Raw genomic sequence first — 22,466 nt, forward strand, 5'->3', positions numbered from 1 at the left:
GCTCCAGGGGCCCCGGGAAGGACCCCGCTCCCATCAGCGAGTTCAACATGGTGACCACATAGGCCCCCACGTCCGGCCCCCCCGGGAGGCCCAGAATCCGCAAATTCTTCCGCCTCGACCGATTCTCCATCTCCTCGAACCGCTCCTGCCATTTCTTGTGGAGCGCCTCGTGCGCCTCCACCTTTACCGCCAGGCCTACGATCTCATCCTCGATGTCGGAGATCTTTTGTCAGGCCTCGCGGATCGCCACCCCCTGGGCCATCTGATTCTCCAGCAGCTTATCGATAGAAGCTTTCATCGGCTCAAGCAGGTCCACTTTAATCTCCCTGAAGCAGCGCTGGATAGCCTCCTGTTGCTCCTACATCCACGCTGCCTCGTCCCCGCCTGCCGCCATTTTGTTGTTCTTCCCTCGCACCTTCGGGTCCACCACCACTTTTACAGTCGCCCAACTCCTAGTAAAAGTCATATACTGTCGGGGAACTATTGTACTCTCCTTCCCACCGCGGGAAACGTCGAAAAAATGCCGTTGGGGCCCTGAAAAGAGCCCAAAAGTCAGTTTTTTGCGGGAGCAGCTGAATGTGCGACTTAGCTCCGCATAGCCTCAACCGTATGAAAATTCAAGGAACAGCACCTGCTTTTACAATCTTCGGGACTATCAAAAACAATAATTTCTGATCATAACTACTATTTTTTTTTTTTTTTATTTAAATAAAAAGGACAGCAGTGGGAGGTGGAGAACCCACTGTTGCCATAGGTGGCACCTCCAAACCCTTTTTTTGTTTCTTTGTCAATAGTGATCGAGTTATATCCACTTTTAATTTGAAAAGATCAAGATGCAAGATTAAAGACCAGTTAGAAATTTTATCACAATAGAAAAGCAGTGGGAAATATACATAATTCATAAGAGTCCAAGAGAAACATATCACACTTGGGACAGAATGGGGAAGTGGTTAGCACTGCTGCCTTACAGCACCCAGGTTCCTCCCAGGTTCAATTCTGGCCTCGGGTGACTGTCTGTGGAGTTTGCACATTTTCCCCAAGTCTGCGTGGGTTTCCTCCCACAGTACAAAAGATGTGCAGGTTAAGAGGATTGCCACTGGTGTCCAAAAGGTTAAGTGGGTTGACTGGGATAGGGTGGGGGCCTGACCCTAGCAAGGGTGCTCTTTCAGACGGCCAGTGCAGACTCAATGAGTCAAATGGCCTCCTTTTGTACTGTAGAGATTCTATGAAACCACCCAAAGATCACCAATTACAGTTTTGGTCCCCTTAATGAGAAACGGTTCGCTAGGTTTACTCTGGAGATGTAGGGCTCATCTTGAGGAACATTTGAGCAAGTTGGGCTAACACATTGGAGTCAAGAAGATTGAAAGGTAAAATTGAGGCCACTTTCTTTAAACTAATTTAAGGATGTGGGCTTTGCTGGCTAGGTCAGCATTTATTGCCCATCCTCAAGGTGATGGGGAGCTGCAGGCCATGTGGTGTAGGCACACCCAGTGCTGTTCAGAACCCAGCATTAGTGAAGGAATGGCAATATACTTCCAACTCAGGATGGTGAGTGCCTTGGAGGAGCTTCCAGGTGGAGATGTTCCCATATGTCTGCTGCCCTTTATCCTTCTAGATAGTACTGGGTTATAAAGGTGCTTTCTAAAGGAGCTTTGCAAAGTTCCTGCAGTCCATCTTGCAGGTGGTACATACTACTGCCACTGTCAGTCAGTGGTGGAAGGAGAAAATGTTTATGGAAGGGTTACCAATCAAGCAGGCAGCTTGGATGGGGTCAAGCTCAGTGTCCGGAGCTACAGTCATCCACACAAAGGAAAAGTATTTAATCAAACTCCTGACTTGTGCCTTGTAAATGGTGAACAGGCATTGTGGAGTCAGAGGACGAGTTACTTGCTGCAGGATTTCTAGCTTCTGACCTGCTCTCGTAGCCACATGTATTTAAATGGTTGGTCCAGCTCAGTTTCTGGTCAATGGTAACCCTAGGGATGTTGATAGTGAGGGATTTAGCAATGGTAATGCCATTTGATTAGATTCTTGGAAATGGTCATTGTCAGTTATTTACCACTGGTCAACCCAAGCCTTGCTGCATTTGGACAGTACCAGAGTCATCAGCACAAATAGTGCTGAACATCATGCAATTGTCATCAAACATCCCCATTTGACCCTGATGGATGGGAGGTCATTGATGAAGCAGCTGATGATGATTAGGTCTGGGACACTACCCGGAGGAACTCCTGCAACTGAGATGATTGACCTCCAACAAGTACCACCATCTTCCTTTGTGCTAGGCATGACTCCAACCAGCAAGAGTTCACCTGGATTCTCAGTTTTGCTAGGGTTCCTTGATGCCACACTGTCAAATGCTGCCTTGATGTCAAAGGCAGCCATTCTCGCCTCACTTCTGGCATTCAGCTCATCTCTGTAGCAAGTGCTACTTGATACCCCTTTCCATCACACTTCACTGAACAGAGTAGACTGATGAGGAAATTGGCTGGACAATCACCACAGGTCTGACAGAATCTGTGGAGAAGGAAGCTCATGTTTTCAGTCTGGATGACTCCATCAAAGCTTTGACAAAGTTATCCAGACTGCTCCCTGCTCTCTCCACAGACCTGCTGAGATTGCCATTAGACCTGCTCCATGTCTGCTTGGGTCTCACCCCCACAACCCAATGATGTGCAGGGTAGGTGGAATTTCCTGTTTGTTTCAGATTCCAGTATCTGCAGTAATTTGCTTTCATCAAAAAAAAAAAAAAAATTGGCTGGGTTGGATTTACCCTGCTTTTTGTGGACAGGACACATTTGGGCAATTTTCCACATTGCTAGATAGACACCAGTGTTGCAGCTGTACTGGAACAGCTTGGCAAACACGTTCTGGAGCCGTCTTCAGTACTATTGCCAGAATATTGTCAAGGCCCATAGCCTTTGCAGTATTCAGTGCCTTCAGCTGTTTCTTTATATGATGTGGAGTGAATCAAATTGGATGAAGACTGGCACCTCTGATGGTGGGGACATCCAGAAGAGAAAGATGGATCATCCACTCGGGACCTCTGGCTGAAGATTGTAGTGAATGCTTCAGCCTGATCTTTGGCACTAATGTGCTGAGTTCCCTCATCATAGAGGATGGGATATTTGTGGATCCTCCTCCTCAGTTGTTTAATTGTCCACCACCATTCATGACTGGATGTTCTAGAATTTCTTCTGAGGGTCATCAATCTTTGGAAATTTGCGCTTCAAATGGCAGTGGAGGCTAGGGGATTGAATTTATTCAAAGGTGTATTAGATGGTGAGCAAGAGTGAGCTATTGCTGTTCCTACTCTTATGAAACGATATAAAGGAACATAAGTATAACATTCTACATTCAATTAGAAAGGGCCACACTGTGGCACAGTAGTTAGCACTGCTGCCTCACGGCACCGAGGACTCGGGTCACTGTGCAAACTCCACACGGACATTCTCCATGTCTGCGTGGGTCTCACCCCACAACCCAATGATGTGCAGGGTAAGTGGAATGGCCACACTACCCTTAATGGGGAAAAAACATTTGCATACTCTTATAAATTTTTTAAAAATACATTCAATTAGAAAAAGGTTGTAGGTGCAAGAAGAGTACGCAAAGTAGCAGAAATATGTGCCTCAGCACTTAACATATCAGACATAACAAGGAGATCAAAAAAGGAGTGAGACATTGAATAAAATTGGAGAAACAGGTAGTGAGGATAAAATAATTGAACAAAAGGTAAAATCCCTGGTCCGGATGAAGAGATTATTTAAAAAGTCACTAGGGGGAAAAAAAAAAGAGAACTGATGGAGAGCCAATATAACAAGCCAGGGAACTAATTAGCTTAATGCCAGTGGTAAAGAAAGTTAATGGCACTCTTAAAATAAAGCACGTGACAAGTAATCTAGAAACTGAAAATATAAATATCAGGATAGAAAGGGCAACAAATGCTCAAATTAATCCTCTTGAAGTAGTATCAAAGGTTAGGCGAGTATAATGCAGTAGACAATATTTATCTTTCCAAAGGCCTTTGATAAAGTATTGTTTAGTAGACACTTTATGAAGGCCAGAACATCGAGATTCAGGGAACAAATAGCAGAATGCATTGCAAGTTGGCTTTAAAACAGAACTAGAGTAGAGTTTTTTTTTTATAAACTTAAAATAAGAGTACCCAATTATTTTTTATTCAATTAAGGGGCTCCCAGTTATTTTTTTTTCCCCCATTTAAGAAGCAATTTAGTGTGGCACATCTTTGCGCTGTGGGGTGGAGTAGGGTTAACAGTAGTTACTTGGATGGTGGAGAGTGCTGTTTCACAGGAATTGGTGTTGGGACCACTGTTGTTTGCAATTTACAAAACAGCCTGGATTTTTAAAATTCAGCACGAGTTTCAATAATTTGTAGATCCAAATTAGGTGATTCAGAGAACTATTCAAGCTACAGGAAGGCATTAATGAACTTGAGAAAAATTAGGAGGCTGAAGGCACTGAACACCTTTAATTTGATATTCCTGTGGTCAAGGGAGTTAGAGGATGGTGGGGAGAATGGCATTGTTGATGCAGAAGGTCAGGCTGAAGACTTGAGGCAAGGACCATTAAAAAGGAAAACAGTCCAATAATCACCTTTAAAATGAAGCTCAAAGTCCTATTCTTCCAGATGCAACACAGCTGGTGTAGGGCATTGCTTCATTTTTATGATCATTCTGATAGTACTGCAGGCTGCCAGAGGGCAGGGGTGCCCTAGATAGGTGACATCTGGGACAGGAATTTCCAATGGTTCTGGGGCTTGATAGGATATTTGGACCCAACTTGGGAAAGTTGCAATGGTATTTGGCAGGTGGTGGTGACAGGTGTAGTGGTTGCAAGTTTGCAGTATCAGCTGGATGGTTTTGAGTGCGTAAAAACCAAGTAGTGAGAAAGTTCAAAAAGTGAAAGTTAGCAGAGATTGCCAATTTTGATTTGCATGAAATCTTGAATTTGCACACCCCCTGATATCACCACCACCCTGGCCCATGGGTACAGGCAACCATTAATCCCAGAGGGTATCACAACCAAGCTCAAACTGGCCCGCATCCAATATTCAATCCTTTCAGGGTTAACTGGGCAGTCATCAGAAGTGGGTATGCTAGTTGTGAACAACTTTAGAAATCCATGGCAGCACCTTCGCTGGAGGAGCTCAATTGAAAGACCCAGGTTACCAGACGTCCAGTTGGCTCAGCCATGGAGGAGGTTCATTTTCAAAAAAGGTGCCTGGTAACCAATCCCAGTACATGATCGATGATGGTACTCAGAAGTTACCTTGAAAATGTAGAATGTGAGGCTGATCACGTGGAACGAGAGAGGCCTGAACGGACCGATAAAAAGGGCCCGAGTGCTCGCACATTTGAAAGGACTAAGGGCAGACGTGGTTGTGCTCCAAGAGACACACCTAAAGGTGGCGGACCAAGTTAGGCTAAGGAAAGGATGGGTGGGACAGGTGTTCCACTCAGGACTGGACGCAAAGAATAGAGGGGTGGCCATTTTGGTGGGGAAACGGGTAGCATTTGAAGCAAAGAACATCGTAGCAGATAGCGGAGGTAGATATGTAATGGTGAGTGGCAGGCTGGAGGGAATGGAGGTCGTGTTGGTTAATGTGTATGCCCCAAACTGGGACGATGCGGGATTTATGAGACGGATGCTGTTGCGTATACCGGACCTGGAGGTAGGAAACTTTATTTTAGGAGGGGACTTTAATATGGTGCTGGACCCGGGGCTAGATAGATCCAGCTCAAGGACCGGAAGAAGGCCGGCAGCGGCCAAGGTACTTAAGGGGTTTATGGACCAAATGGGGGGAGTGGATCCATGGCGATTTCTTAGACCTAGGGCTAGGGAGTTTTCCTTCTTCTCCCATGTCCATAAAATGTACTCCCGGATAGATTTTTTTGTTTTGGGAAGGTCGTTGATCTCTAGGGTGGAAGAAGCCGAGTACTCAGCCATAGCGGTTTCGGATCATGCCCCACATTGGGTGGACCTGGAAGTAGGAGAGGACAGGGAGCAGAGAACACTCTGGCGATTAGATGTGGGACTGATGGCGGATGAGGGAGTGTGTGCAAGAGTGCGGGGGTGTATTGAGAGATACCTGGAGGTCAATGACGACGGCGAGGTCCCTGTGGGAGTGGTATGGGAAGCACTAAAAGCGGTGGTCAGAGGAGAGCTGATCTCCAGTGGGGCCCACAAAAGGAAAACAGAGGCCAAGGAAAGGGAAAGATTACTGGGGGAGATTTTAAGGGTGGATAGGGAATTAGCAGAGACCCCGGAGGAGGAATTGTACAGGGAGAGGAGACGACTCCAGACGGAATTTGACCTTCTGACCACCAGAAAGGCGGAGGTACTGTGGAGGAGGGCACAGGGGAGGAGGTATGAATATGGGGAAAAGGCTAGTCGCCTGTTGGCTCATCAATTGCGAAAGAGGGCAGCAGCGAGGGAGATAGGAGGAATTAGAGACGAAAGGGGAGACACGGTGCGAAGGGCAGGAAAGATAAATGAGGTGTTCAAGACCTTCTATGGAGGAACTGTATAGGTCTCAACCCCCAGAGGGAGAGGAGGGGATGCGGCAGTTCCTGGACCAATTGAGGTTCCCAAAAGTGGAGGAGCGGGGGGTGGTAGGCCTGGGGGCACCGATTGGGGTGGACGAGGTTATTAAGGGACTGGGAAGCATGCAAGCAAGGCCCCAGGACCAGACGGGTTCCCGGTGGAGTATTACAGAAAATATGTGGACTTGTTGGCCCCGTTGATGGTGAGGACGTTCAATGAGGCCAGGAAAGGGGGGGACTCTACCCCCGACGATGTCGGAGACGACGATATCGTTAATTTTGAAGAGGGATAAAGATCCATTGCAGTGCAGGTCCTATAGACCCATTTCATTATTGAACGTGGACGCCAAATTGTTGGCAAAGGTACTGGCATCGAGGATAGAGGACTGTGTCCCGGGGGTGGTGCACGAAGACCAGACAGGGTTCGTAAAAGGGAGACAACTGAATGTTAACGTGCGACGACTATTAGGGGTGATGATGATGCCCCCCAGTGGAGGGGGAGGCAGAGATAGTGACGGCAATGGATGCAGAGAAGGCATTTGATAGGGTGGAGTGGGAGTATTTATGGGAAGTGTTAAGGAGGTTTGGGTTTGGGAACGGGTTTATTAGCTGGGTTAGACTTCTTTATGGGGCTCCAACAGCAAGCGTAGTTACAGGTCGACATAGATCGGAGTATTTCCGACTATATAGGGGAACAAGACAGGGATGCCCGCTGTCTCCATTGTTGTTCGCGTTGGCAATTGAACCTCTGGCCATGGCGTTGAGAGACTCCAGGAAATGGAGAGGGGTGATTAGAGGGGGAGAAGAACACCGAGTCTCGTTATACGCGGAACACCTATTGTTATAAGTGTCGACCCAGCGGGGGGATGATAGAGGTTATGCGAATTTTGAGGGGGTTCGGGGATTTCTCGGGGTATAGGCTAAACATGGGGAAGAGTGAATTATTTGTGATACATCCAGGGGACCAGAGTAGAGAGATAGAAGGCTTGCCTCTAAGGAAAGTGGAAAGAAACTTCCGATACCTGGGGATTCAGATCGCTAGGAGCTGGGGAACCTTGCACAGACTTAATCTGACACGGTTGGTGGAACAAATGGAGGAGGACTTCAAGAGGTGGGACATGCAGCCTCTATCGCTGGCGGGCAGGGTGCAAGCAATTAAGATGATGGTCCTCCCGAGGTTCTTATTTGTATTTCAATGTCTCCCTATACTAATCACAAAGACCTTTTTTAATAAAATAGACAGGAGCATCACGAGCTTCGTGTGGGCAGGGAAAGTTCCGAGAGTAAGGAGGGGGGTTCCTTCAGCGTAGTAGGGACTGAGGAGGATTGGCACTACCGAACTTGGGCGATTACTATTGGGCCGCCAATGTGGCAATGATACGTAAATGGATGATGGAGGGTGAGGGAGCGGCGTGGAAAAGACTGGAGAGAAAGTCCTGTAAAGGGACGAGTTTAGAGGCACTGGTGACGGCGCCGCTACCGATCTCACCTAAAAAGTTTACCACGAACCCGGTGGTGGCGGCAACATTGAATATCTGGGGACAGTGGAGGCGACAGAGAGGGGTGCAGGGAGCCCTGGTGGGGTCCCCAATCAGGAACAACCATAGGTTCGCCCCAGGAAGAATGGATGGAGGATTTCAGAGCTGGTACCAGTTGGGAATTAGGAGGGTGGGAGATTTATTTATAGATGGGACTTTTGCGAGCTTGGGAGCATTGGAGGAAAAGTATAAGTTGCCCCGGGGAAATTTCTTGAGATATATGCAGGTGAGGGCGTTTACTAGACAACAGGCGAGGGAATTTCCGTTGCTCCCGACACAGGGGATACAGGACAGGGTGCTTTCAGGGGTGTGGGTCGGAGAGGGCAAGGTGTCAGAGATTTACCGAGAGATGAGGGAAGAGGGGGAGGAGTCGGTGGGCGAACTAAAAGGAAAGTGGGAAGAAGAACTAGGGGAGGAGATAGAGGAGGGTATGTGGGCTGATGCCCTAAGCAGGGTAAATTCCTCTTCCTCATGCGCCAGGCTTAGCCCGATTCAATTTAAGGTGCTACATAGAGCACACATAACGGGAGCAAGATTGAGCAGGTTCTTTGGAGTGGAGGACAAACGTGGGAGGTGTGGTGGGAGCCCGGCAAACCACGCACATATGTTTTGGGCGTGCCCGGCACTGGAAGGGTATTGGAAGGGAGTGACGGGAGTGATTTCGCGGGTGGTGAAGGCCCGGGTCAAACCAGGCTGGGGGGTTAGCTCTATTTGGAGTTGCGGAAGAGCCGGGAGTGCAGGAGGCGAAAGAGGCCGACGTTGTGGCCTTTGCGTCCTAGTAGCCCGGCGCAGGATCCTACTCATGTGGAAGGAGGCGAAACCCCCCCGGACTGGAGGCCTGGGTAAATGATATGGCGGGGTTCATTAAACTGGAGCAGATAAAGTTTGCCCTGAGAGGATCGGCTCAAAGGTTCACCAGGCGGTGGCAGCCATTTCTCGACTACCTAGGGGAACGTTAGAGGGAAGACAGATGACCAGCAGCAACCCAGGGGGAGGGGGGGGGGTTTAAGTTTAGTTTAGGTCAAAGATAAAGGGGTTTTGTTACTTGTGTATTGTTAAAAATTTCTGTATTGTTATTGTTGCGTTTGCTTTGTAAGAGGGGAAAAATTGTTTGGGAAAAAAATTTCAATAAAACATATTTTTAAAAAAAGAAAATGTAGAATGTGGAACTTGCTATCACAAGTTCCACTAGTTAGACCACACTTGGAATATTGTGTCCAGTTCTGGTTGCCTCATTATTGGAAGGATGTGGATGCTTTGGAGGGTACAGAGGAGATTTACCAGGATGCTGCCTGGACTGGAGGGCATGTCTTATGAAGAAAGGTTGAGGGAGCTAGGGCTTTTCTCACTGGAGCGAGGAAGGCAGAGAGGTGATTTGATCGAGGTGTACAAGGTGATGAGAGGCATGGATAGAGTGGATAGCCAGAGACTTTTCCCCAGGGTGGAAATGGCTGTCAAGATAGGGGAGAGGTCAGAGGTAGATTCTTTACACAGAGTGGTGTGTGTGTGGAATGCACTGCCAGCAGAGGTGGTGGAGTCAGAGTCATTAGGGACATTTAAGTGAATCTTAGGCAGGCACATTGACAGCAGTAAATTGAAGGGGTGTAGGTTAGGTTGATCTTAGATTAGGATAAATGGTCAGCACAACATCGTGGGCTGAAGGGCCTGCACCGTGCTGTTCTAATTTCTAGCAGTTGGAGCAAAATGGCAAATGATGCATTCAAAAGGGGAAGTTAGATCAAGTCCATGAGGGAGAAAATATTCTGACAGGGTTAGATGAAGTAGGATGGGAGGAGACTCCTGTGGAATATAACATCAGAATAGATCAGTTGGACCAAATGACCGATTTATTGTATGGAAAACTTCACTTACCTAGCAATTGCCATCCCAATGTAATGCGACAGAGGAACTATGGCCACGACAGACAGTGTGAATTTCACAAGTGAGCTGGCATAGCGATTATCTGCATCACCGTAACCCAGCACTAGAGCAACTATTACTAGAGGCAGCAGATCTGAAGACTCAGTTAAAAGAAATAACTCCCATGGAATAGAAAACACAAGTCAGCAATGAACACAAATTGGTCATAAGGATTCTGCATTTGTCCCATGAACATTGACCACACCCTCCTTCACCCCCTACCTCAAATTTGGTCTCCTCAACCAGTCATGGGGTGAAAGACTCCAAAACATGCCTGTCCAGCCCAAGATTTCCATCATGCTGGAGAATGAAGATTAAAAACATTGTCCGAAGTGAGTCCAGTTGAAGTTGGGGTGGGAGGGAGAGGGTTGTACAGTGGCTGGCTGTTCACTGTTTGCTTTTGATTGGGAGATAAGATGTAGAGTTGGTTAATTGTACAGATTGTTCTTTGGATTAGTCATTGGGCAGGTGATCTCATACTATATGAATTAACTTTGTTTTGGCATTTCTTGCTAAAATAAAACTAACTGCTTTGCCTCCTTGATCAAAATGGTAGTTAGGCAAATATAGATGGAAGTACATTTACCTGTATGATGTGCAAGGTGTTTTCTCTTAAAGTTTATGCATTTGGGCAGCAGTGGTTAGCACTGCTGCCTCATGGCACCGAGGATCCGGGTTTGATCCCAGCCCCGGGTCACTGTCCACATGGGAGTTCTGCGTGGGTCTTACCCCGACAACCCAAAGATGTGCAGGGTTGTGGTTTGGCCATGCTAAATTTCTCCTTCCTTGGAATTTTTTTTTTTTAAATTATGCTCTTGGCTCAGTGTTAATGTAAGCCAATTTCCACTGCTGTAGAGACTATGTATCTTTGAATGTTAAGTACAGAAGACAGTGCTTTCCTGTATATTGTACTGCTAATTGAAGTTTGTAATCAGGGACATACTTGCTGAAGGTAAGGAACTTGCACAGCTCTTCCCATTTTACAACTGGGTCACAAGGCACTTAAACCTCAGTGGGGAGACATCTAGGAACAGGATAATACAAGAGGGTGAAAAGTGTCAGTAAGTAAGCAACAGCCTAAAAATGAATAATCAAGTGTAAAATAGGCAATGACACAACTGTCCTGCCCACCACCCCAATCAGTTAAATTGTCTGCACCGAAGCAAAGGATACTCACAGCAAATACATTTATGCCAACCACAGTATATTTGTAATAGTAGAAATTCATAGCATGATAACAGCAGAGGACCACTTCCCCATCCAGTGGAACTTCAGTCTGAGGTAGGAAGCGAAACAGAAAGTAGTGAAATTTGTTCCTACAGATTCTGACATTTAGGCATCCCAAAGTTTAATGAAACACATGCAACCCTTGCTATATGGGCAAATGCAACAGTAACGTTTCCAGGCACTCTGCTATAACTATACACAATTCAATTCGAGAACCGGTCAGAATGAGAGCTTATGATCATGGGGCAGCCATTCCTCAAATTGCACATCCTTGCTGCTCTGCCATGGGAATGGAAAGGGCGTCATGTCCCATTTCCAATAGAACCATTGGATGGATTCATGCAAGCAGAGAGCCATGGAAATTTCACTAATAGCATCAATAAAGGCCCCACTGTCAGGGTCAAGGAAAACCTTAGGTATCTCCAGCAGGGCTAAATAAAGGCATAAAATTGGCTCACTGTCAATGGTTATTCAGTCCCACAACAGATTAAATAGGCAGCCTGGTAACATACTAGCCAATAGCTAGTGAGAAAACCACCATTACAAAGCTGGTAACAGATGACCAACCTCGGGACAGCAGTAAACCATACAGTTAGTCATTAATGAGGTCATGTCTGATCTGTGACCAAATTCCATATGCCTACCATTGCCCTACAATCCTCAGATCTATCAATCTAATTTGCAGAAGAGTATTTCAAATCTGTGCCACCCTTGATCACTTCTAGCTGGATTTGTTTCTAATTTTTTAGGCACGCACCCACTCCTTTCCAATTCAAGGCTTCCACACCATAGGAAATACTTTGACCATATACCCGATCTGTTCCCCTTATTAACAAATCAAATCACCCCTGCACCTTGCACGTAGAGGGGAACATGACCCTACTTTGTATAATTGCACCCTTGTCCAGGTATCATTCTGATATATTTACCCAGCACAAGGCCAATGTATTCTTCCTAACATGTGGTGGCCAGAACTGCTCACAGCACTCCAGGTGTTGTCTAATCAGGACTCTATAACATGGGTACTACTTCAACCCCCTTTTATTCTACCCATCTTCGCCATAAACTGAAAGCATACAAATATCTCAAAGGAAAGGTTTGCTTTGCCCTGGGCAAACCAGCAAAGATCCACAGCAGGAAATTCCAGGTACACTGCCATTGTTGCCCATGGGTTGAGCCAGTAATATGAAAGCTCATTGCAAGTTCACTCAGGGTGGATGCCAACAGGATACTGGGCAAACAAATATCCATCCTTCAGTAGGTGGAACTGAGGAATATTCCTGAAGGTCTGTACATCTGTCCTTTAAAGTTGAATAGTTTGAACTTTACATGCATCCCAGAAGGACATAACACACTCTGCTGGAGAAGCTCCTTACCCTCTTAGGCTGTCTGATCTGAAGCTGCTCAGGAGGGATCAGTAGAATGACAACAATGGCTCTGCCATTTAACTTGGCTACTGGGATGGTGATTACCAGGATCCAGGCAATGAAGGAAGCCAGGCCATGGACAAGCACAAGAGGTGGATACCCCAGGAGAAACCATATGTAGGTGCTTGGACGGTGCTGGAAAGTAGGTAAAGAAGAAAGTTAATTCTCAAACAGAAGCAAAATACAGTGGATCGGAAATAACAAAAATGCTGGAGTCATTCAGGAAGTTTGGCAGCATCTGGGGGCAGATAGAATCAGGCCAGACATCTTTGATCAGGCCTGTTGTGTTCCCAGCATTTTCTCATTTCAGGGGCGCGATTCTCAGAGTCCCACGCTGGGCCGGAGAATTGCTGCAGCTGTGCCACGACGCCGGTGTGCGATTCTCCGAGGCGCGGAGAATCGGCACCATTTGCACAGGTGCGTTTGACACGGCGCCGGTGGGGCCACCGATTTTCCGGTCCGATTGAGCCGAGCAGATACGGCAGAGTCCCGCCGGCGCCGTTCACTCCTGATCGCTGCCGGCGGGAACTCTGCGTGAAGGGTCGGGGGGCATCCCGTGATCGAGGCCCGCCAATTGGCGGGCCGGACTCTTTCCCCCCCCCCCCCCTCCCCCCCCCCCGGCCCGGGCCTACTTTGTTGCGTGGCCGGCCCCTGAACCCTGACGCCATGTTGAGTCGGGGTCAGCACGCTGAAGAAGTCCCCCTCGCATGCGCATGTTGGCACAGCCAAACTGCGCATGTGTGTTGGCGCGGCGCCCATTTAGCGCTGGGAAGGGAGGCTGGAGTGGCATGAACCACTCCAGCGCCGTGCTGGCCCTGTGGGGGCCAGAATCGGTCGTCCCAGTGCCCGTTTCGCGCCATCGTGAAACGCAATGGCGTTCACAACGTCACAAACACTTGGTCTCCATTTTGGAGAATCGCCCCCCAGATTTCCAACATCCACCGTATTTTGCCTTGATATTTAATTCAGTGCACCTTGTTCCAGGAATACCCACATAAGATTCTGCTTATTCTAGTGAAAAACATTGGTGTAGCAGGTTTGACAACCAGAGTTAGTTCTCAAAACAAAATAGTTTGGGAGCAGTATGCAAAACTGAATAAATGAGAGAACACTTGGGAAGCTGTGCACCACACAAGACTTCTAGCAAGAAACAGAACAGGGAGTGGATTAATTTCCAATATCATGTTTTTACTTGCAACTACCATGTTCTAAGTTTTTCTGTGGGTGATGTCACTTGGCAAAGAGAAGTCTTTAGGAGCCACTAAAACAAACATGCTGCCAAGCCAACATTTCAGCTTACAATGCAGTGACACAGGCGCACGTTAGCATTTTGAAAGGAGACAAGATACACAAGCCCAAAGGTTTGAACAGGCAGCTTGTCCCGTGACATCAGCCAAGCCAGGTTATGGTCAACATTAAGATGCAGGAGGAGTTAATTAACTCCCTTTTAACAAAGCCACCCACAAGGAATACCACGCAATGCAAAGTGCTCATTTAAAGAAACTGCAGGAAGCAGCACAAACCTGCCTTGCAGCAAGGCAGGCAAGTTTAGAACCACGTGGTCATTTTGGTATTAATTATTTAGACAGTGAATGTGTTATATAATTTGAAGGTATGAAAATCTCTGCAGTTGCAAAACTGAAGCATTTTTCAAAGCTTCAGGATGCAACTGACGGTCCGAGTAGTTATCACTTTCCTGAGGGCAACTGGTCAAAAGAGTTCTGTGGGGAATATGTACATACAACATACATGTGGAGAGCACTACACCATCTGAAGTCCCCTGGGACCCAATCCTAGGATTTGAAGATTGCCTTCAAGACTTTTAACACTTCCATTTCCATGTTGCTCATTCAATATTAAAACCTCCCCCTATATGGGCAGCACGGTGGTGCAGTGGTTAGCACTGCTGCCTCATGGCACTGTAGTCCTAGGTTTGATTCCGGCTCTGGGTCACTGTCCGTGTGGAATTTGCACGATTTTCGCCCCCACCACCCAAAGATGTGTAGGGTAGGTGGACTGACCACACTAAATTGCCCCTTAATTGGAAAAAATGAATTGGGTAATCTAAATTTAAAAAATCCCTACACAGCCAGAGAGGGGGTTACTTGTGGGACAAAGCAATCTCTGAACAGCTAACCTACCCAGTACTTCACTCCCACTGCTGGAGTCTGTAATGAGGAATCTTCAATTCTTTCGGTGACATCGAGGAGTGTTGTCGTCTCCACCACAGTCACCTCAGGAACATCCTCACCATAAAATCGAACACTGCTTTTCCTAGGATAGATGTATGGCTTCAAAAAGGAAAGACCCAGATGTTTAGAAATCATTTAAGTACCACATTAGCACATAGGAATAATTGCACGCTTGTGTAAACAGAAGCAGAGCACAGCCTTTATCTTAATTTACTCGTTATCGGCAGAAGCATCTTGCATTTATGGGGAAGTTTTTTTAATGTGTTGAAATTTTCCAACCACTATGTGGAAATACATGTTTTTAAAAAATTGATGTGAGAACAGACAACTAAAAGGAGGTAGGTTTTCAGCAAGATCTGAACAGGATTTGCTGGTCACTTCAAATCTATGGCAAGGTTTTCAACACATACTGCTCTCCACCATCAGGTCTGCTCTCCTGAAGACACTTTCACTGTCACCTTCAAATAAATCCAGGTGGTGATGTGTAGCAATTTGGTGGAAATGCAGGCATCTAGCAAAACAATCAAGTGCAATCCTATTCCTTAAGATTGACAGATATTTGGACTTCCGGTGGCGGCCATGGAGGAGTAGGTCGCACATTCGATAGCTCCCGCCCGAAATGGACTTTCGGACCTTTCTTCCCCCCCCCCAGACTTTTGTGGACTTTATGAAATAAATCGGTGCAGCGAGCAATAGCAAGGAGGATTTCCCCCCCGATGTATGGATAGCTGGACCAGAAGTGGCCACGTGAAACGAATTAGTCCCGACAGAGGGAAGCAAGGGGAGCTGGCAGTGCGGCGAAGCATGGCAGACGGCAAGGACCAGGGAGCGGCAGTTCACTGGCCGATGGAGCAGCAGGTGGAGTTCTTCAAAGAGTTGCTTTGCCGAGCTAAAAAGGGATACACTTGACCCGATGAAAGTATCGATCGACCAAATGGTCGCGACTCATGCGGCCCAGGGGAAAGCGATTCAGGAGATAGAATTAAAACTCTCCAACCAAGAGGGTGAGATAACTGTACTGGAGCACAAGGTGGAGGTGCTAGATGACCGCCATAAGAAGATGCAGGAGAAGCTGGAGAGCAGAACCAGGAGGCAGAATTTAAGAATCGCTGGCCTTCCTGAAGGTATTGAGGGACCAGATGCAGAAGCATATGTGGCAGGTATGCTGGAGGCATTGATGAGAGTGGGGGCTTTCTCAACCCCTGAAGCTGGATGGAGCACACAGAGCCCTCGCAAGGAAACCCAAGGCGGACGTTCCGCCGAGGGCCATGGTGGTTCGCTTTCACCGTTTTTCAGACAAGGAGCACGACTTTGATGTGCCAAGAAGGAACGGAGCAGCAAGTGGGAAATAGTGAGGTGCGCATCTATCAGGATCTGGGAGCAGAGCTGGCCAAGAGACATGCGGGGTTCAACTGGGCAAAGGTGGCCCTCTTTAAGGTGAAGTTTGGGGTGTTATACCCAGCGAGACCGAGTAACGCACAAGGATGGACACTATTATTTCGAGTCGCCAGATGACGTCTGGACATTTATGAAAGAGAAGTTGGACTGGAGTTAAAAGACACTCAAGCTTCGCAGATGGGAGGTGGCGGCGGTTTGTAATTGTGTTCTATTTTAAACAGGATTGTGTTTAGTCTTGGGCGAGAGTGGGCTGGAGGGATGATTGGAGGGTGCTTTGTTTAGAAGATAGTTGATATGGGGGGGGGTGGGAAGAGAGAAAGAGAAATGTGGCCCTGAAGTTAGCATTACCCTTCAGGGGACTGGGTTTTGTTTTAAGTGAGTGTGTCTGTTCGGCTTTATGGTTATCTTAATGGCTTTTGGAGAGCGGATGTTTACTTACTGGGGACTATGATCTTGTAAATAGTTTTTTTTTTCTATGTGGGGAGAGGGGTCGAAACAATAAGGCAATAGTTTGATCGGCGCCAGGGGCGGGGGCTCAGGGTCAGCATGGATCAGCTGACGCTCAGAAGAACAGTGGGGGGCGAGTTAGTGTTTGATTTGGGAGATTAGGTTTCTGGTGCTGGGGGGGTAAATGGCAGCTCTGCGGGCAAGGGGCGACTGATGCTTAAGGGGGTGCTCGGGGAAGCGGGGGGCTCCGGCCTGGCCTAAAAAGGGTGATGGCTAGTCTGGGGGGGGGGGGGCCTGGTGGTAGCCCACCCGTTCAGGCTGATTACGTGGAACGCAAGAGGTCTGAATGGGCCAGTGAAGAGCACACGTGTTTGTGTATTTAAAGGGACTAAAGGCAGACGTGGCACTGCTCCAGGAGACACATCTAAAGGTCACAGAACAGATGAGATTAAGGAAGGGTTGGGTGAGTCAGGTGTGCCACTCAGGGCTGGACTTGAAAACCAGGGGGGGGGGGGGGGGGTAGCAATTTTAATCAGTATGCGAGTGGCATTGGAGGGTGGGAGAATGGTGGCTGATAAAGGAGGTAGGTATATAATGGTGAGTGGGAAGCTGGAGGGGGTCAGAGTGGTGCTCGTGAATGTCTATGCCCCGAACTGGGACAACGTGGATTTTATGAGGCGCGTGCTAGGCAAAATCCCAGACCTGGAGTCACACAACTTGGTCATGGGAGGGGACTTTAATACGGTCATTGAACCTGAATTGGACCGCTCAAAATCCAGGACAGGGAAGAGGCCGGCGGCAGCAAGGGAGTTGAAGGGCTTTATGGAGCAGATGGGGAGCGTAGACCCCTGGAGGTTTACATGGCCGAGGGTAAAGGAGTTTTCCTTTTTCTCCCACGTCCACAAAGTTTATTCCCGTATTGACTTTTTTGTTCTGGGCAGGGAGTTGATCCCGAAGGTGACGGGGACGGAATACTCGGCGATTACAGTCTCAGACCATGCTCTGCACTGGGTGGATTTACGGCTTAGGGAGGAGAGAGGACAGCGTCGCTGTGGAGATTGGACGTGGGGTTGTTAGCGGACGAGGTGGTTTGCAGGCGAGTAAATAAGAGTATCCAGAACTACTTGGAAACAAACGACATGGGAGAGATATCAGCAGCGACGGTCTGGGAAGCCCTGAAGGCAGTTATTAGAGGGGAACTAATATCGATCCGGTCCCATAGAGAAAAAAGAGGGAAAGGGCTCAACCATTCACTCCCTCCAAATCAAGTAAGCCTTCTAATATGACAATCTGCATAGTAGTTCTTGTGCAACTTGGCTAGTATTGCAAAATCTTACAATGCCTCAAGGCTTCCATTCACCTTCATTACAGGTCCAGATTAGCTATTATTAATATTCCTGGTCCTTTTACTGGATCACCCTGTACTAATTTGATTTTCTTTGTTCAAACTCATTCAATATAAAACTTGGAGAAAGTGCTTAGAAGGGGAATGAAAGGTTTAATAAGGTGAATGTTTGCCCAACGTTTGGCTCATGAAAAACAGATTTTCACAAACTTATTCAATTTGTCAAATGCACCCTTTGTACCTTCAAATTCCAAAATTCCAATCTTATTTGGCCTTGACTGTGGAAGAAACTTAAACAGATCCCTTTTGTAGTTAGTTTCCAAGTTCCAATGTTCCAGAGTTGGATAGAAGGAAGGATTTCTTAACACAAGGTTAGTCCAATCTAGACCAGTTCTATTTGATGGATACTAAAGACGAGAGTTCAGACCAATGTAAAAGAGGTAATTAACTGTGACTTGGTTCCTCTATGTTGTGCATTACTATTTAAGTTCTTTACACTTCCTATTTCTACTGTACTATAAACATTGCAGTTCCTATGCTACCAGAAGTGATAGAGTAGACTATAGTTAATCCAGAGGGGGGGGGGGGGGGGGGGAGAGGAAGAAGAGAGGGGGGGGGGGAAGAAAAAAAAGAGAAGAGAAGAGAAGAGAGGGGGGGGGGGAAGAGAAGAGAAGAGAAGAGAGGGGGGGGGGGGAAGAGAAGAGAAGAGAAGAGAGGGGGGGGGGGGGAAGAGAAGAGAAGAGAAGAGAGGGGGGGGGAGAAGAGAAGAGAAGAGAAGAGAGGGGGGGGGGGAAGAGAAGAGAGAGAGAAGAGAGGGGGGGGGGAAGAGAAGAGAAGAGAGGGGGGGGGGAAGAGAGGGGGGGGGAAGAGAGGGGGGGGGAAGAGAGGGGGGGGGAAGAGAGGGGGGGGGAAGAGAGGGGGGGGGAAGAGAGGGGGGGGGAAGAGAGGGGGGGGGAAGAGAGGGGGGGGGGAAGAGAGGGGGGGGGGAAGAGAGGGGGGGGGGGAAGAGAGGGGGGGGGGAAGAGAGGGGGGGGGGAAGAGAGGGGGGGGAAGAGAGGGGGGGGGAAGAGAGGGGGGGGGAAGAGAGGGGGGGGAAGAGAGGGGGGGGAAGAGAGGGGGGGGGAAGAGAGGGGGGGGGAAGAGAGGGGGGGGAAGAGAGGGGGGGGGAAGAGAGGGGGGGGGAAGAGAGGGGGGGGGAAGAGAGGGGGGGGGAAGAGAGGGGGGGGGAAGAGAGGGGGGGGGAAGAGAGGGGGGGGAAGAGAGGGGGGGGGAAGAGAGGGGGGGGGGAAGAGAGGGGGGGGGGAAGAGAGGGGGGGGGAAGAGAGGGGGGGGGAAGAGAGGGGGGGGGAAGAGAGGGGGGGGGAAGAGAGGGGGGGGGAAGAGAGGGGGGGGGAAGAGAGGGGGGGGAAGAGAGGGGGGGGGAAGAGAGGGGGGGGGAAGAGAGGGGGGGGGAAGAGAGGGGGGGGGGAAGAGAGGGGGGGGGGAGAGAGGGGGGGGGGAAGAGAGGGGGGGGGGAAGAGAGGGGGGGGGAAGAGAGGGGGGGGGAAGAGAGGGGGGGGAAGAGAGGGGGGGGAAGAGAGGGGGGGGGAAGAGAGGGGGGGGGGAAGAGAGGGGGGGGGGAAGAGAGGGGGGGGAAGAGAGGGGGGGGGAAGAGAGGGGGGGAAGAGAGGGGGGGAAGAGAGGGGGGGGAAGAGAGGGGGGGGAAGAGAGGGGGGGGAAGAGAGGGGGGGGAAGAGAGGGGGGGGGAAGAGAGGGGGGGGGAAGAGAGGGGGGGGAAGAGAGGGGGGGGGAAGAGAGGGGGGGGGAAGAGAGGGGGGGGGAAGAGAGGGGGGGGGGAAGAGAGGGGGGGGGAAGAGAGGGGGGGGGAAGAGAGGGGGGGGGGAAGAGAGGGGGGGGGAAGAGAGGGGGGGGAAGAGAGGGGGGGGGAAGAGAGGGGGGGGGAAGAGAGGGGGGGGGAAGAGAGGGGGGGGAAGAGAGGGGGGGGAAGAGAGGGGGGGGAAGAGAGGGGGGGGAAGAGAGGGGGGGGGAAGAGAGGGGGGGAAGAGAGGGGGGGGAAGAGAGGGGGGGGAGAGAGGGGGGGGAAGAGAGGGGGGGGAAGAGAGGGGGGGGAAGAGAGGGGGGGGAAGAGAGGGGGGGAAGAGAGGGGGGGAAGAGAGGGGGGGGAAGAGAGGGGGGGGAAGAGAGGGGGGGGAAGAGAGGGGGGGGAAGAGAGGGGGGGGAGAGAGAGGGGGGGGAAGAGAGGGGGGGGAAGAGAGGGGGGGGAAGAGAGGGGGGGGAAGAGAGGGGGGGAAGAGAGGGGGGGGAAGAGAGGGGGGGGAAGAGAGGGGGGGGAAGAGAGGGGGGGGAGAGAGGGGGGGGAAGAGAGGGGGGGATGAGAGGGGGGGGAAGAGAGGGGGGGGAAGAGAGGGGGGGGAAGAGAGGGGGGGAAGAGAGGGGGGGGAAGAGAGGGGGGGGAAGAGAGGGGGGGGAAGAGAGGGGGGGGAAGAGAGGGGGGGAAGAGAGGGGGGGGGAAGAGAGGGGGGGGGAAGAGAGGGGGGGGGAGAGGGGGGGGGGGAGAGAGGGGGGGGGGAGAGGGGGGGGGAGAGAGGGGGGGGAAGAGGGGGGGGGGGAGAGAGGGGGGGGGAGAGAGTGGGGGGGGGAAGTGAGGGGGGGGGAAGAGAGGGGGGGGGAAGAGAGGGGGGGGGGTGAGAGGGGGGGGGGAAGTGAGGGGGGGGGGGGAGAGAGGGGGGGGGGAAGAGAGGGGGGGGGAGAATGTGAGAGAGGAGAGAGAGAGAGAGAGAGAGAGGAGAGAGAGAGAGAGGAGAGAGAGATGAGAGAGAGAGAGGAGAGAGGAGAGAGAGGAGAGAGAGACGAGAGAGACGAGAGAGAGAGAGAGAGAGAGGGGAGGAGGAGAGGAGAGGAGAGGAGAGGAGAGGAGAGGAGAGAGAGAGAACCTACCCATGAGTAAAAGCCCAAGTATACATCAGGAAGATTACCATAGTCACCTAGTTACCACATTCTACAAGAGAACTCGTTTACCAATGCAATGTGGAAAAAAATGACCCATCAATGAGCTAGGGGTCAGCTGCACGTCATTCAACTCGAGCCTTCCCAAAATAGATTTCTACATTTTGGAACAATTCTCAAGATTGGAATATTTACACTTACAGCAAGTCAAGCAACTCACCAATACACGTACACTAAAGACATATAGGGCAATAGTTACTGCACTTACCGTTTGAATTACCTTCCCAAATGGCCAGAAGTAATATCCAGCAAGATTGCAGCACATCTTCCCTGGGAGAGAAAGAGCAGAACCATTTAAAAAAAAAAAAAACATCACAGCTTTCCCTACACAACCACCCAAACAACAAATGCTAACAAAAAGCATTCAAAGGATGGAAGACAATTTAGCATTGGGCAGCACAATGGTGAGCACCATTGCTTCACGGCGCCAAGGACCCAACCTCGATTCCAAACCCCCCCCCCCCGTTTGTGTGGTGTTTGCACATTCTCCCAGTGTCTGCTTGGGTCTCACCCCCACAAACCCAAAGATGTGCAGGGTAGTTGGATTGGCCACATTAAATTGCCCCTTAATTAGTAAAAGAAGATTTGGGTACTTTTAAGATATAAAACACTGAATCCCAATGGGACAAGACTTTAGATCGGATATCAGGAAGCCCATATGGAATGGTTTTCTAAGTAGGGAGGGAAAAAAAATATTGAATCAAGTTGGAATTTGAAGAATTGTAGTTTTTTGACTTGGGAGAATGAGCAAAGCAAGTTCAAAATAGTGTTCTTCCACGTCAGTCTTTTTGTCAAACAAACTTACAGCTGCAAACTCAGCAGTGTGAGGGATCCTATCCAGTCAGTCAGGAGAGCAGAAGGCATTTCAGTGTGACGGACAGCCAGCTGACAAGGGAGGTATCTACTGGAGCAGGGTTCAAGTCACATTATGGAATATAAATGAGGTCTGGCAGAATGCAAGGGGAAATCCATTATGGAACAGAGCTGATTAAAAGGGCAGACACTATTATTAGGAGCAAAACCAGTGACCATTGAAAAAAGGAAGAACAGCTAAAGGTTGCAGAGTCCCCAGGGGCTCAAAGAGGAACTGAACCTGTGCATAGAGCAGCAGACAAAAACAGAAAAGGGGATTAAATCTCATCAAGGCTAACACAGCGCACAATATTGGCAGAATGGGTTGATGTACAAATCCATATCTAAACAAGTTGGGAATGTAATCCAGGACAGCACTTTTTCTACACTATGGTAGGAGAACTTACCGTAAGGTATTCCCATGATGGTAACAAACATAACTACAGCGATTAGGTAGTACAGCAGGGCAACCCACCATCCAAACAGCAGCACATACAACAAGTTTCCAAAGGTAACCAGAGATCCTGAAAGAGGCACGGAAATTC

General features: G+C 49.3%; 1 protein-coding gene across 3 annotated transcripts in view; it reads right to left on the reverse strand.

Annotated features, from left to right (window-relative positions):
* Positions 1-22,466, reverse strand: part of cax1 (cation/H+ exchanger protein 1) — a 94,075-nt gene that overhangs the window by 37,070 nt on the left and 34,539 nt on the right. For all 3 annotated transcript variants that reach the window (XM_072471151.1, XM_072471150.1, XM_072471149.1), the window contains 6 exons: positions 22,329-22,445; positions 21,278-21,339; positions 14,823-14,972; positions 12,631-12,816; positions 11,201-11,303; positions 9,980-10,121 (listed from right to left, as the gene is read on the reverse strand). In XM_072471151.1, the coding sequence (XP_072327252.1) occupies positions 9,980-10,121; positions 11,201-11,303; positions 12,631-12,816; positions 14,823-14,972; positions 21,278-21,339; positions 22,329-22,445 (760 nt within the window). The remainder of the gene's footprint in view (positions 1-9,979; positions 10,122-11,200; positions 11,304-12,630; positions 12,817-14,822; positions 14,973-21,277; positions 21,340-22,328; positions 22,446-22,466) is intronic.

The sequence above is a fragment of the Scyliorhinus torazame genome, chromosome 13 (genome assembly GCF_047496885.1).
Source record: "Scyliorhinus torazame isolate Kashiwa2021f chromosome 13, sScyTor2.1, whole genome shotgun sequence".
In the NCBI taxonomy this organism is placed as follows: domain Eukaryota; kingdom Metazoa; phylum Chordata; class Chondrichthyes; order Carcharhiniformes; family Scyliorhinidae; genus Scyliorhinus; species Scyliorhinus torazame.